At 43.0% G+C, this 14,308-nt stretch overlaps 1 protein-coding gene and 2 pseudogenes across 1 annotated transcript; 2 read left to right on the forward strand and 1 right to left on the reverse strand.

Moving 5' to 3' along the window:
- Positions 1–4,805, forward strand: LOC110039941 (uncharacterized). Its single transcript, XM_089281026.1, has 4 exons — positions 1–112; positions 234–317; positions 2,410–2,543; positions 3,443–4,805. Exons 1-4 carry the CDS (start codon positions 37–39, stop codon positions 3,716–3,718), a joined length of 570 nt encoding a protein of 189 aa, XP_089137152.1. The 5' UTR covers positions 1–36; the 3' UTR covers positions 3,719–4,805.
- Positions 4,806–7,100: 2,295 nt separating this feature from the next.
- Positions 7,101–8,148, forward strand: LOC149096109 (uncharacterized; annotated as a pseudogene).
- A 1,050-nt stretch (positions 8,149–9,198) lies between these two features.
- LOC149096110 (uncharacterized) lies at positions 9,199–10,925 on the reverse strand (annotated as a pseudogene).
- Positions 10,926–14,308: the final 3,383 nt, after the last annotated feature.

The raw sequence follows: 14,308 nt of genomic DNA on the forward strand, positions 1-14,308 counted from the left end.
GCAATAAACAAATACCGCGTGCGATCTTGTTCCAAAATGGCGTCTTGCAGTGATGGAGAAAAACGTCATATTTCTCATTCTGATGAACTTTTACGGCTCCCTTTCAAGCCTGGTAACGTTTTCAAGCTGTGTTCAAAACTAAACTGCATCAAGTTGGCTAGCTATAGGTGGATTCTTCCTAAAAGAAGGTTTAGCTTGCAGGTTGCAAAACATGTAAATTTTTTTCGTTGTAGAAAATTCCAAGCTTCTGATAACCAGAGAGAGCAAGGCGAAAAGCAAAGTTCCTTCAAAGATATACAAAGTTGAAGCACCTTCAGGTAGTTCGCAATAATGATGAGTTTATTTCTTATGGCTACACCTTGCAGGGGTTTCATTAATGTTAAGTTTTCAGCAGAAGGGCACCTGGTTTTCACAGGCGGGCAAAATTTCTTGAACTAATCTTCGTTATAAGAAAAACTTTCCTCCAGATGGTCAAACCAGGCGGGCAAAATCTTCGTCATAGCCCGTCAATTTGCCCAGTGCCCCGGCCCTTCATGAAACCCCTGACACCTTGTGGTCACTTGATGTTCTGAATCCTTCTGTAGGTGTCCTCATTGCTTTTCCTCTTGCTTATAACTTGTTTCAGGCAACTTAGTATACCTTTCAATAATATACAAACTCTGAAGCTCAAAACCTACTTGACAATCACGTTTTTGGCTGCCGTCAATCACAATGACAATGACGTCTACATTTTAATTTAGTCGGTAAAATTGCAAGATAGTCCATAGGCCATTTCCAAGTTACCTTGTGCCTCTGTGTCAAAACAAGTCTTCATTTGAAACCATTCATATGAAAATGTGTTCCACCTTGAGGTTTATTTTCGTGTAAATTAAGCTCATTTTCACATGAAAGGTTTCGCACAGGGACTTGTTTTGAAAAAGGGGCGCAAGGTAACCTGGAAATGGCCTATTACAGGGTTACCCCAGCATTAAAATTTGCTGGTACCCATTTGTATACCTGGGTGCAGAGGGGCACTGTAAGAGTGACAAGCAATGTACCTTAACAAAGAAAAAAAACTAAATGAATCAAAATCTACCAATTGCAGCCCATAGACTTCAATGGGTTCTAAATTACAGACTTTTTTCTAACCTGTTGAAGTAAATTCTGCTTCCGGAGAGGTTCACTAAGAGGACTGATGGCAGCAGGGTAACTGTTGATTAAACTGTTGATTGAGCAGGGTTTGTGTTATTGAAAGGTGCAGGGAATGTTAGAAACCATTTTGGAGTGTAATGGGTGAAGGAAACATGGCCTGACCTCAGTTTCATGAAGCGAGAAGGAGCATTGTTACTCTCACTGCATTGGATGGTAGTTCATTACAGGTTACTTACCCCCACCCTCCAACCTAACAGCATTTTCAGGTTCCCTAAATAACTTGTGGTACCCATCTCCTCTCCTAACCTAGAACATGACACTCAACTTGGCAAAGTGCCAAACCCCCTTTAACAATGAAGTTTTTTAGGAGGAATGATAGACTTAAGATAAGCATGTTGGATTCCATATTGTGTCCTGGATGGTGTCACTGTGTTCTAATAATAAACAGTACTAATTATACTTTATTTATGTGGTGCTATTTCTATCATGGCCCAAAAGTGCTGAACAGTAAACAAATTCCTCCAGTAAAGGTAAAAACCTAAGTCTGTGTACAAGCCAAGTAGCCCATCAGGTAGGAGTTTACCTCCGGATTCCGTACCATGAGGCCACCAGGAGTATTTCCACTCCCCCCCCCCCCCCCCGCCCCATTGAGATGCTAGTCCATTGCAGGGTTACCCCTAGCATTAAATTTGCCAGTACCCATTTGTACACCTGGGTGGAGAGAGGTACTGTGAGAGTAAAGTGTCTTGCCCAAGAACAGTATGCAATGTCCCACGACCCAGGCCAAGGCTCTGAAACCCAGACTATTCAATCTGGAGTCAAGCACAGTAACCATGCTGCCACTGCACCTCTACAAACAAGTTTCTCGGCTAGTTTTTTAATGAATAAATGGGTAAGTTACTTTAAGTCACATAGTGTCTCCCTCCTTTGATGAGGATTAATAATAAATTAATACTCATGAATGGGGGGAGGCAATATATGTGAGTTATTGCCTGCAAGCTAATAGGCCAACCTGGTAAAAATTAACGCTAGGGGTATATATCCTGTCATTGGACAAGCACTCTGCCTTGGGAGAGAGAAGAAAATATCACTACATTTGCAGCCTGCGATTTTGAACTCTCAAGAGAAATGGGGTTTGAGATGAGCAACAGTAGATGACTGAAAAAATATATTGAGTTACAGATGGTGAAGTTCAACTGAACATAGTCACTTAAAGCGTTTTTCGCATACACAAGAGAGGCTTTGTTCATGCTAATGACATGCTCTCCTATGTAACAGTCCTAAATAGAGTCAAGGATTTCTTGCCGAGGATGAAAGAAGCTGAGCAACAACTTGAAAAAGAACTTCATGAGAAGTCACCCACAGAACTGGATATTGAAAGTGTTGATGATAGGGCTCCATACATTGAAATGGTAAATGTAAAAACAAGTTTAAAAGAACAATGGAAGAAATTTGTGTTAGGTCCTTACAATAAGGGTAGGAAAGGGGACTGACGAACAGATTTTGCTAACACGAATGGTATTAATAATAAATATTTGAATGTTTAATTTTCCATAGTTATTATATTTGTTATAATTGTCAGCCAAAGAATATTTAGACAAATAGGTTTCACATGGTTTTTCATTATTTTTTTCTATTTGGATTTCTTTCAAGTCGTGGCTAATTTTCGTGAGAGATGTAGGCATAAGTGCAATAGTTACTAGACCATATTCATATTCTCGATGTTGGACTGCAACTAGCTTGCAGCTGAGGCTAATGGAGGGAGCTAGTCTTTTCAAACGTAAATGACATTCATCTCTTTTTAATGATATCCCCCCCACATGAGCCTCCATTAATTGCAAGCTCAAAGTTCCAGTTCAATAGTGGGAAATTATAAGAATATGGTCTATTGAAAGGACCAGACTTTTTATTTCACATTATTTCACTGCTGTAAGAAGAAATGGAAGAGCAAAATATTATCATCAAAATGTAGGATTGATCTTCTTCAGCTGTACTTGCATTTGCTGTGTTTCTGCTCCTTGTACTTGTGTGAGCTTGCATTATTATTAGCTGTCACGCTTGTGAGATGAGCTCAAGGGTAGGTTCAAGCATAAGCAGGGGAAAATGCCGAGGCTTTTGCTGAGGCTTACATGTATTCTTAATTATTTGACTAGTGTGATACTTATTTCACAAGTGGGAACTGTGTCAAATAAACAAATTTAAGCTTAAGAGCAAGAATTCAACCAATAACCATCTTGTTTCACTAGTGATGTGACTTGTACTTCCCATGCATTACTGATAAAAGTTTTCTTATTGATTCACATGGACACAGAATTTAGCTTTAATGGCAACAGAGGGAGACAGTGGTGAAGATTCAAGTGAGGAAAGCGATGGCAGTTGTACTAGAGACTCTGACGAAGTTCGAACTCTTGAAATAGATTGTGGACATATTACAGAGGAAAACTTTGTGATTACAAAACCAGTCAAAGGACTTGGAAAGCCAATTATTGAAGAAATGACAACGGCAAAAAAGAACATTACATGTATAAAGAAAAGCAAGAAAAAAACTGGGACCAAGAAAGGATCAAGAAAGAGGAAACAGAGATAGTTAGAATTTACCAATCAGTTATCAATGAATTATGCATATGTTAGTAATATTTCAGTGCAATTAATGTACATTAGGTCCATTTTATTTAATTTATAATGTGTACCTAAGAAGTTTGATTTTCCCACTGTCCATTCTCCCAATTTAAACAGACACACACCGATCTGGCTCATTTATAAGTGTCATATTGCCTTGCCTTCAGATACCACATTTGGCTTCTGGCAAGACAATGAACGTGCAAGAAAAACTCATTTCAATATGAAAGGTTTTGCACTGAGACTCGTTTTGAAACAGAGGTTTAAGAGCAACTTGGAATGGCTTAGTTTGGGCGAATTGCTTTTTCAAATACTGCAGAAAAGAAAGTTTATTGTAAAGTAGAAATATTTTTCTTAAGTGCAGAGATTTGAAAGAGACGTCATATTACATAATTTAGTGAGCTAGTTAGTGGTCAGTGCGTATTGCGGAAATATTTGTGTCCATTTTTGGCAAGTTTATGGACAGAATCCCATCTTGCAGTAGTAGAACTCGATCAATATTTCCCCAATATGGAACGAACAATGTAGTTCAAAAACAGTTATCCACCACACAACGGAGTTAGGTTAGAGGACCCATATCTAAAATCAACCAGTCAGATTTCTCTGTAACTGATCCAAAATGTTTACAGCATTAATTAGACACTGTCCCAAATGATCCTGCATGACCACTCTTTTAAAATGTTTTCATGCAGTTGTATTAAGTTTACTTTTCTTGAATGAATATTGACCTGAGGTCTCGATGGATAGGGATCAAAAACAGTGATACATGCAAAAAGGGGTGCGTATGATACTGTCTTTGTGCTCGGTCTGTACCAAGACCTCAGGTCCATATTCACCCCCTGGCTCTTGGTTAATAAAATACTTGTATGCTACATACACCTTGGCTGTCAAATAACTAGGTGACCAGAAGTAGGGTTCCACTGTATGATGATAAAATGTTCAGAGACTTTCCACTTTTCTAATTACCGGTACCATTTTCTATAACTGTTTATAACTACTGTATCGCCTCAGCAACACTTGAACAATACTAACGTTAATAAACAGTGAACCAAATAGCTTTAGCAGTAATAGCTATAGTGCCTATAGTTTAGTCCATATCCTCGTGAGCCCCAACGACCAAATGTCTGTCCCCAGACCCCCACTGGACCTCCTACCCCCAGCAGTAGGGCTTGCCACAAGTTGCTCGAGATTTCCCAAAACGTTGCCCGAAATTTCTCAAAAAGTTGCTCAAAAGTTGCTCCAAAAAAGGCCAAAAGTTGCTTTTTGTAACGAAAGTTGCTCAAAAATTGTTTAAAAAGCAAAAACTTTTTTTTCTCTTTTCTTTTATTTGGTCTGATGCGAAAATATGCAATCTGTACAACAAAAGTAACATTTCTAAGCATTTTTGTGCAATTTTGCGTTGTAACCAGCGTCGCTAAATAAATTTGTTCACAATACGTATCAGTAGATACTACGCGTCAATATCAAAGTTTTCTAAAAAAATTGTTTAAAAAAAATTAAAAAATTATTTAAAAATTTTAAAAAAATTAAATAAATTCATAAATTGTCTACCGAAACATTGTGAAATATGGAAGCATGGCCAATCAAAGCACTAAAAGCTGCTCAGAATGCAAAAACTTGCTCGAAACAAAAAAAAGTTGCTTGAAATACGAAAAGTTGCCAAAAAGTTGCCGAACAACTTGTGGCAAGCCCTACCCAGAAGGTCCTAACCGGCCGAGCCCCCTGCCAGTTTCAGAAGACCAATAAAGCCCATTTTAAGAAGAGGGAATTTAAGATCTCAAATGACGTGCATCTGTTTCTTAATTGAGATTATTTAGCAAGCAATGCAAATACACGGAAAGTAAACAAATATTTATGTAATCAAAGCGCTCCGTGAGCAAATCCGTGAACTTCAAAAGTGACTGATGATTGCTAAGGGTTAATCGAACTAACCTTTGCGCAATATGGAATTGACTACCTGCGGGTTCACGCTGTTGTCATAGTCAATTTTTTTTTTTTTTTGGCTTAATTAACTTTAATAATAAAGTGTTCAGTGTATATATCTTTGTAAAATTGTAAATATATGAGAAATAAATAAATGTGTCGTTGTCGTCGTTGTTGTTGTCCTTAACTCAAAATAATGATTCTAACGGTAAATTTTCGCAAAGATCTTTTCTGCGGAATGTATGCCCACAGCAGAAAGGTTATTTAAAACCTGTGTATCAATGCTAAACAGAAAAAAATGGGCATGGATTTTGCTTCCGCCAAAAACTCGGTAAAACTCGGTGAAAATATCTAAAAATGCACTATCTTCCGCAAAATTTACAATCCATTGAGTCTCTCATACGTGCCGAACTGACACAAATCCCTACTAACCTGAAAAACTGCATTATCTTTTCTATATTTAGCGTCCCCATGTTCATTGGACAAGCACATGCTTTGCTGGTTAAGAAATGCCTCAAATAATCTTCGAATGAAATCTCCTTTGTGACGTCAAATAGGATAATTTAGGTGCGCGCGCAACCTCGTTCCCAGGGTTTTTGCCATAGAAATTGGGAGAGGTGGACGCGGAGCCCTGGGAACGAGGTTGGCGCACGCGGAGGTGCTGAGAAACCTATTAAAGGTAAAAGTACTTCAAGATAGGCAAAATCTGATGTTTTACTCATAGAATTTCTCTGTTGCATACTACATAATTTAAACTTCGACTGAAGAAGTGCACACGTCATAACCTTTAAATAATAACAAAACATTTAAAGTTACTTGATCAGTAAGTGGTCACGAGTACACACGTATGTAATGGGGGTTCTGGGGCCAACAAGTCTGCATCACTCCAGGCGCCTCGCTTTGCTTGGCGCCTGGGAAGGCCCAGTTGTTTGCACCCAGAACCCCCATTTTATATGTGTGTAGCACATCCGGGTTTTACCGGTTTAACCGGTTTGACCTGTTTTGAAGGCGGACGGCTCCAGTTGTTTGCATTAGAGTGCTGCCCTAGAATTATTTTCTATTGTCCAAGCCGCGTGTCTTAGTATAGAGTAACCATGGCCGCTTCAATATTTTCATCTGACGTGCTGGAGATGTTCTACGGATCTATTCCGCGCGAAGAGAACATGAGACTTAAACCCCCTCTCAAGCCCAGGAGGGATTTTGATTTTGAGTTGGTAAGAACCAACTGCAATGGATGGCTTCTTGTATGGAAAATGGCAGTCCCAGAAGCTTACAAATACAAAGCCGACCTCCTCAGATTCGCGCAAAAAACGAAATCAAGATTTGAAGAAGTAGTAGAAAATGAAATTAAAACCCTAAAAAGCCTCAAAACGCAGTTCGCGCTTAAAGTTAAGTTTTCGATAACTAGAGATGATGAAAAACAAGAAATGGAACACTATTTCAAACAGAAAGACCCCGCGGTTTTCAACAGAAACAACGCAGCAACAGTAAATAGCACATTTCGCCGTTTCATTGACGAAGTCAAAGGCGAAATAGAAGCATGGTCTCAAAGAGGCTCAGGCTGGGTGGTAGAAGGCGTCTTGGAAGCTACATGACTCTGCCCAAAAAGCTCCAAAGCAAAAAAGCGATGATCGACGTACGAAACAGAGACAACGCGTGCTTGAGATGGGCGCCCCGTGCAGCCTTATTTCCACCGGCATATGGTGTAAAAAAAAAAGTGACAAGAACCTCAGGCTACCCCACAGAAGACGGGCTGAATTTTACAGGAATAGACTTCCCCACACCCGTATCACAGATTAATAAACTAGAAAAGCAAAACCCGAAACTTGCCATAAACGTGTTTGGGAAAACGACCGCGTGATCGCGTGATCGTGCATGGAATCAGTGAAAATGAGGGCGACCTCCCGCGAATCAACCTGATGCTGATAAATGACAAAGAAAAATCGCACTACTGCTATGTGAAAAGGCTGAACGCTTTGTTGTATGACGAAAGCAGGCATGCATAACAACAGCAAACATTTTTGTGAAAGATGTTTGCACTGCTACACAACAGCAGAGCTGCTTGAAAGACACAAACCCGAATGCAAAAGGCTGCTGAAAAGGCCCACAAGAACAGAGCTGCCCAAAGAGGGAGAAAACAAAGTGTCTTTTACAAACCATCATAAGCAGATGAAAGCGCCTTTCGTGATATACGCAGACTTTGAGTCTTTGGTACGGTAGGGAAGATAACAGGCTGCGAGCCGCTTGCAGTTGCTGGCAACACGGCCAAAACAGAGATCCATGAGCCATGCGGCTTCTCATACATCGTCGTGGGAAGCGATGGTATATGTGCTTCTAACCAGCATCTTAGAGGACGAACGCCAAATGCAGGCGTACATTGCAGACAAAAAGCCGCTCGTGATGACGCCCGAAGATTGGGAAAAACACAAAAACGCGACCGGATGCCATATTTGCAACAAAAGTCTGGTTAACTGAAGGATCTGTTCTTGGACTCTATCGCCGTGCATAACCGCGATACAGGCCGGTATTGCAATCAAAGCCACAGAAGATGTCAAAAACAATTACGTCATCCATTACAAGAATCTGCAGTTTTATCTCAGACAGGGGATGTGTTTGAAAAAGGTCCACCGAGGTTCATCGAGTTTGATCAGGAGCGATGGATGGAGCCCTACATCCGGATGAACACAGAATTCAGGAAGGAAGCAAAGAGCGATTTTGAGACCAACTTTTACAAGCTGATGAACAACTCATTGTTCGGCAAAACGATGGAGAACCTGAGATACCGTGTTGATGTAAAGATTGTTCGAAGCTGGGAGACAGACAGAATACGTCGCCTTTTGGCCAGCCCCTCATATACAAGGCACGAGATATTTGGAAACGACCTGGTGGGCATCCACATGCACAAAAGCCGGCTGTTCCTGAACGAGCCGATCTACACAGGCATGACAATCTTGGAAAACAGCAAGATCTTGATGTATGACTTCCTCTATAACCGCTTGAAAGCCAGGTACGGGCCAAAGTGCGAGCTGATTTACACAGACACCGACAGCTTGCTCTTGGAAATAGAGACGGACTATGTCTACAGAGACATGGCGGAAGAACTCAGTCTGTACGACTCATGCAATTATCCCAAAGACCACCTGCTCTGCAGCGGCGTGAACAAAAAGGCGCTGGGCAAGATGAAAGACGAGTGCACGGGTAGGATGATCAACGAAGCGGTGGCTATACGGCCGAAGATATATTCGATCTTAGAAGAAAACCAAAAAAATATCAAGAAAGCCAAGGGGGTAAAAAAGAATGTGGTAGAAAAAGAGATCCGTCATGAGCAATACAAAGAGGCACTTTTCAAGAAAAAGCAATTTTGGCACGGGATGAACATTCTTGGCAGTGAGGGCCACGAGATATATGGCATGCGTGTGAATAAGGTTGCACTGTCGTCCTTTGATGTAAAGCGTCTGATAGCGGATGACGGCGTGTACACACTGGCATACGGGCACAAAGACATCGCTTCCACTAGTGGAAGCATCATGCATTAGCAAGCGGAAGCTGTGTATTAGGCGCCGCGACCAACAGCTCTTCACGAACAAAGCCACGCTTAGGCCCGTCGGACAAATAATAGATGACAGGCTGATTAGGTTTGGTTATGACTCTTTCGATATTATAGACTTTCAAAGACCAGACGGGATCTGTGGCTCTTTTAGCACCCCATTCAAGTTCCCCAGGCTGATGCAAATATCTCACATTGATAAGAGGGGGGAGCTTTTTTTCTTTCGATTCCACAGGTCTGGAATAAGTAGAGGGTTTGGGGGCGACTGCCTTCTCTTTGATCGCGACAGCTGGTCTTTTCCCGATAAGACTGGTCATCTCATTATTCAGAGCGACGACAACGTCGGGAAGCCTTTTGACCCACGCAGTCGACCGCTGGCCATAATGCAGTAGCATTTCCACGGCATACTGATAGTCAAACAAGCGCTCGGCCAGCGTGCGGGTGAAACGCTCAACGATGGCTTGGTCTCTGTAAATTTCAGCACGCCCACGGCGGATATAGGTTTTGTCGTTTTCCATTTCTTTGGTCACGCTTCCCATGAACTCCCGCCCAGGGTCGACCTGCAACATCTGCGGCCAAGCCAAAGGGCTGCGTCTGTAAATCGACTGGAAAGCTTTCGCAACCTCAGCAGAGTCTTTTGAGGTCAGAGGCTAGGCTTCTTTGTAGCGGCTGGTGACGTCGACAACGGTCAGCGCGTATTTGTAAATTTTGCGACCGCGCGGGAGCTTGTCGTAAGGCAGAAAAAGAAGGTCCGCTTGGTAGACCGCGTTAGGCGTCGATACGTCAAATTTGGGGCGAGGAATGTAGCGCGGCGCGGGGAGATAGATCTGCCAGAAAGCCAGTTTGATGAGCCACTGCTTGGCGGTTTCTTCACTAGTGGATGCAGCGTCCGCTAATTTTTTGAAGGCAGCGATGCCTTTCCAGTAGCCCTTGGGGCTGTAGTAGACTTTGGCGAGCTGCTTTTCAGTGTCCATATTGTAACACCAATAGCGCTGCTTTAAAATGCGAGCATTTTCAAAGAAAACGAAAAACCGCGTAGCCGAGAGCGAGCGCGCTGCCCCCCACAAAAGCAACTCGCCTGGTTTCTACTGCTCACTGGGTTGATAAAAGTCAGCGAATTGAGGCTCTTCGGATAGCGTGATTTGCTTGTCTGGGTGGGCCTAGTTATAGAGTTTGAACGCGTAATCGGTGTTCGTGAAGTTCTGCTTCGCTTGTTCTTTGATCTCTCTGTTGGTTTGAATCCAATCAAGAAGCTTCGTGCGGTCACGCGTGTATTTGGCCATATCGGCCTGATAATCTTCAAGGGCTTTGTCGCGCCGCTTTTCCTCTTCTAAATGAGCCTTCCCGCTGTCGCCAGACAAATATTTGGCAACTGAGATAGTTGCCGCCAGTCAAAGCAGCGGCGTTAAGAATAGCACCTCCGACCATCATCGCAATGCTAGCCATCGTTAAAGATATACATATATTTTTTAATTGTTGTTCGTTACACAGAGGTCGGAAGAATCTTTTTGCCTTCGAGGTACTGTTTCACCGCGATACTGCCCGCCAGGACAGCTGTGAACTTTGCATAGTTCATGCCGCTGCTACTGGGGTCAGCGGTGAAGTTCTCTTTCACCACCTTTTTCGCAATCCAGCCGATGCCGGCGGCTAAGCCAGTAAGAACGGTCGCATCCATGATCATTTTCACGAGCTTGTTTTCAGACATGTCTGTATAAGTTTTGAATTTTTTTATTTTCAAAAGAAAACCCTCGTTAGGGGGGTGCTTCTGCACCACATATTTACTCTTCCAGTGAGTCAGAGACGGGCTCTTCTTCCCAAGTAAACGGCGCAGAAATGAGATGGCGGACTGGTTTGAAAACTTCATCGTTGAAACTAATCCAAAGCAGCCTAATTCCAAAAATAGCAGCAGCGCTGATGAAAACTTGTTGGACGTCTACTTTCGGTTTCATTTTTGCCCTTCGAACAGATATAATGAATTAGGAAAAGTTAAATTGATTTTTAACCCATAGGGCGGAGACCTTTTCTTTGAATTGGCTGCGGGTTTGCCGCAGCCGGAGGCCTTTCATTCGTGTCAACATTTGCTTGCATCGAAGGCGGCGCCCCGCAGCCGGTAGACCACTGACAACCTTTTTTTTTTATCTCTTCACGTTTGTAGTAGATCCCAATTATGGAAACTAAAATGCTAATGATACTGAGCCATTGAGTCGTGGTGAGAATGTTTTTTGTGTCTTCGCGTCCACTAGGGGAAGCGAGTTTGGGCGAAGAGTCGACGGAAGTTTCTTTTGCCGGCCCGGCTGCGGGCTGATTATTTGGAACGAGGCCAGCGGCTTTCGTGGCTTCAGCGGCTTTTTTCTGTGCTTCGCGTGCCTGTCTCGTTTTCTCAGCGACGACTGTGCCCTCGGCCACCCGCTTCGGGTTTTTTGCTACCTCTCTGACCACCTGTGAAGCTGGGGTTAGCGTCACTTCGAATATGAGATCGTTGTAAAGGGCCTGGGGGTAGAAAACGCCGTGGTCTGTCAGCAGCTGATGGTCAAGCCTTATGCGGTACTTGGTTCCGTAGATTTCGTTCAGTTTGTTTTCAGCGTCGACTCCCGAGGTTTTCTTGTCCCCCGCTTTTGTGCGTATCTTGCATAAGTCTTCGCTCCGTATCCCCTCAGGCACCATGTTGTCGCGCTTTTCAACAGGAAGGAAAGGGTCTTCGAACGTTTAGTAGATGTCATAATCCACGGTGTCTTGCAAGACGGTGCCCGCAAACTTCACGACCAGCTTGTTAACTAGCGCCAGCGTGATGTTCTGAACAAGGAAGTTGCTGGCGTGCCCGCCAGACAGGTCGATGTCAAAGCGCAGTGACAGCGAGCCAGGCGCCAAAACCTCGTTTTCATGCAGCTTAGGCACTGAAACATACAGAGTCTCACCGGTTCTGGCTTCATTGCGGTCAAGGGTGGTGCGCTTGACCGCGCGCGGCGCCTTCATGGCGCGTAAGGTCTTTTCTGTGTGCGTTGGGAGAAGGTTCTCTGGCACGGACATTTCCTCTTCGAAGAAGAGATTTGCCCAAACTTGATTGGGCGGTGTGTAACAAACCGGGATTATTTTCTAATTTAAAAAAAAAAACATGATTGAAATATACTGACATGGCAGATGACGGCGGCGATTTTGGTTACGAGGATTCTGAGCTTGACTATCGGCTTGACCACGATGACGACAAGCGGCAGAAGAAAGAGTGGCAGAAATAAACGAGGAGCTCGTGCGTTTGCAAACTCAGGTTGAGGAAAGAGAAAGGGCGCGGCCTCTCTCGGGAAAAATCAAAGACATCTTCAAAAAGTATGGCGTGACAGTTACCGCTGTTCTTGTCGCTGCGGGAGTCACAATCGGGGCTGTCGTCGACACAATTACTAACGCTTTGAAAGCCACCGGCAAAGCTTGGGAAAAGGTCTTCAGGATATGGGCGGGGCCCTTGGTTCCATGCTGCCCAAGCTAATTGGCTCGATTGTGAGCTTCCTTATCAAAACAGCGGGGCAAGTGGTCAGCTATCTCGCCGAGCACACCTGGCTGCTGATTCTTGCCGCGATGGCATTTTTATTCGAAAAATATATCAAAAAGCGCCGTTAACCGCCTGCTTGCTACTTCAGCAGGATCAATAGCAACGCAGCGAGGCCTACAAACCCTATGATGACAGCTGTTTTTTGATTTCGTGTTGCGAATCTTCCACTTGTGGCTCCTCTGGTTGCTGACTCGAAGAGGGTGAAACCTTGGGGGTTTTGTCTGAGGGCGTGGGCTTTACTTTTGTTCCTAGCTTCCACTCGTTGCTGCTTTGTGAATCGGCTTGGAAGGATGGCTGTTTGGCGGGTTGATTTTTGATGGGTCGCCTTCCATCGTTTTTAGCCCAGATTTTTTTGTACCTGGATTCACCTCATTGTTTACCCCCAGTTTCATTCCAGCAACTGCCTGTTTCAGCTTATTGTTGTAACCAACCTTGCTTCCTGCGTTGATGATCATTCTCGCGGGCATCAGCCACACCCCAGGGCACACCGCGGGCTTCTTTCGCTCGGCCTCCTTCTCCAAGAATACTGCTGCGTACGTTGACTTGCGAGCCCAATATGCAGTAAACAAAAGCTTGGATTGACTAATTTATGCGCGAAAGGCCTGTCTGCGTCAAACCGGCGACGGTTTTTGGAGCGAACCACTCATACTGAGTGGAAGTCTGTCTCAATATAGCTGATTTTTTGGGGGCCGAAAGTATGGTACTTGGGAAAATGGGCCCATTCCGCCTTTCCTACCTTGTCTATGTCATACAAGTAAAGGTACACGTTCCCCAGGCCGTGGTTCATTCCACGTTTAAAACGGAAATCACTCGATGGATCTATTCCGAAATCATCGCAGATTCTGTCGTTTGCGGCCTCGTCATATAGAATATGCAAATTTGGTCTGAGGGATTATCGTTTTACGCGAGGAACAAGAACAACACACGATTTATTATCAAAATAGAAAACCTCTTAGCTACAAAATAAGGAAAATTGAAACTGAAACTTAATTCACCCAGAATAACTTAAAACCTAATTGAGCTGAACGAATCTCCATTAGAGGTAACGAGTATCGGTAAATTTTTTATATCCAAACTTGACAGAGAAACTTCAAAGCAACCAGTGGGAATTTCAATGAAACCTCATAATGTTTGGAAGATTAGCCCCTTGTGATAGATTTAATACAGTAGTTTGGTTTGTCCGACCGAACACGACACCTGATTAATTCGCTGAAAGCAGCATTCCAACTGAGGATCGTGCATAATTGATCATTTCTTTGAAGATCATTTGAAGTTCACTTTTATAGACTAGCAGAAATTCAATAAATACTAGAAGCTAATCAAATAACAATATTTATTATATAAAAGTTAGTGATGTACCTAGCTAGTAGTAGCAAATTGAGTGTTCAGAAATATTTCACAAGTGAGCGCCGCGAACGAGTGAAAGGTTTGTCAACACGAGAAGAGAAATTTCGTTTCTACAAGTGGCCATGTAATGTTCTATTTATTATATAAACATCAATGCAATCCCAAACCACTAAACTAAACCTATACCACTAACTTTGATA

The sequence above is a fragment of the Orbicella faveolata genome, unplaced genomic scaffold (assembly GCF_042242905.1).
Source record: "Orbicella faveolata isolate gen_17 unplaced genomic scaffold, um_ofav_v1 contig_48, whole genome shotgun sequence".
NCBI lineage: Eukaryota > Metazoa > Cnidaria > Anthozoa > Scleractinia > Merulinidae > Orbicella > Orbicella faveolata.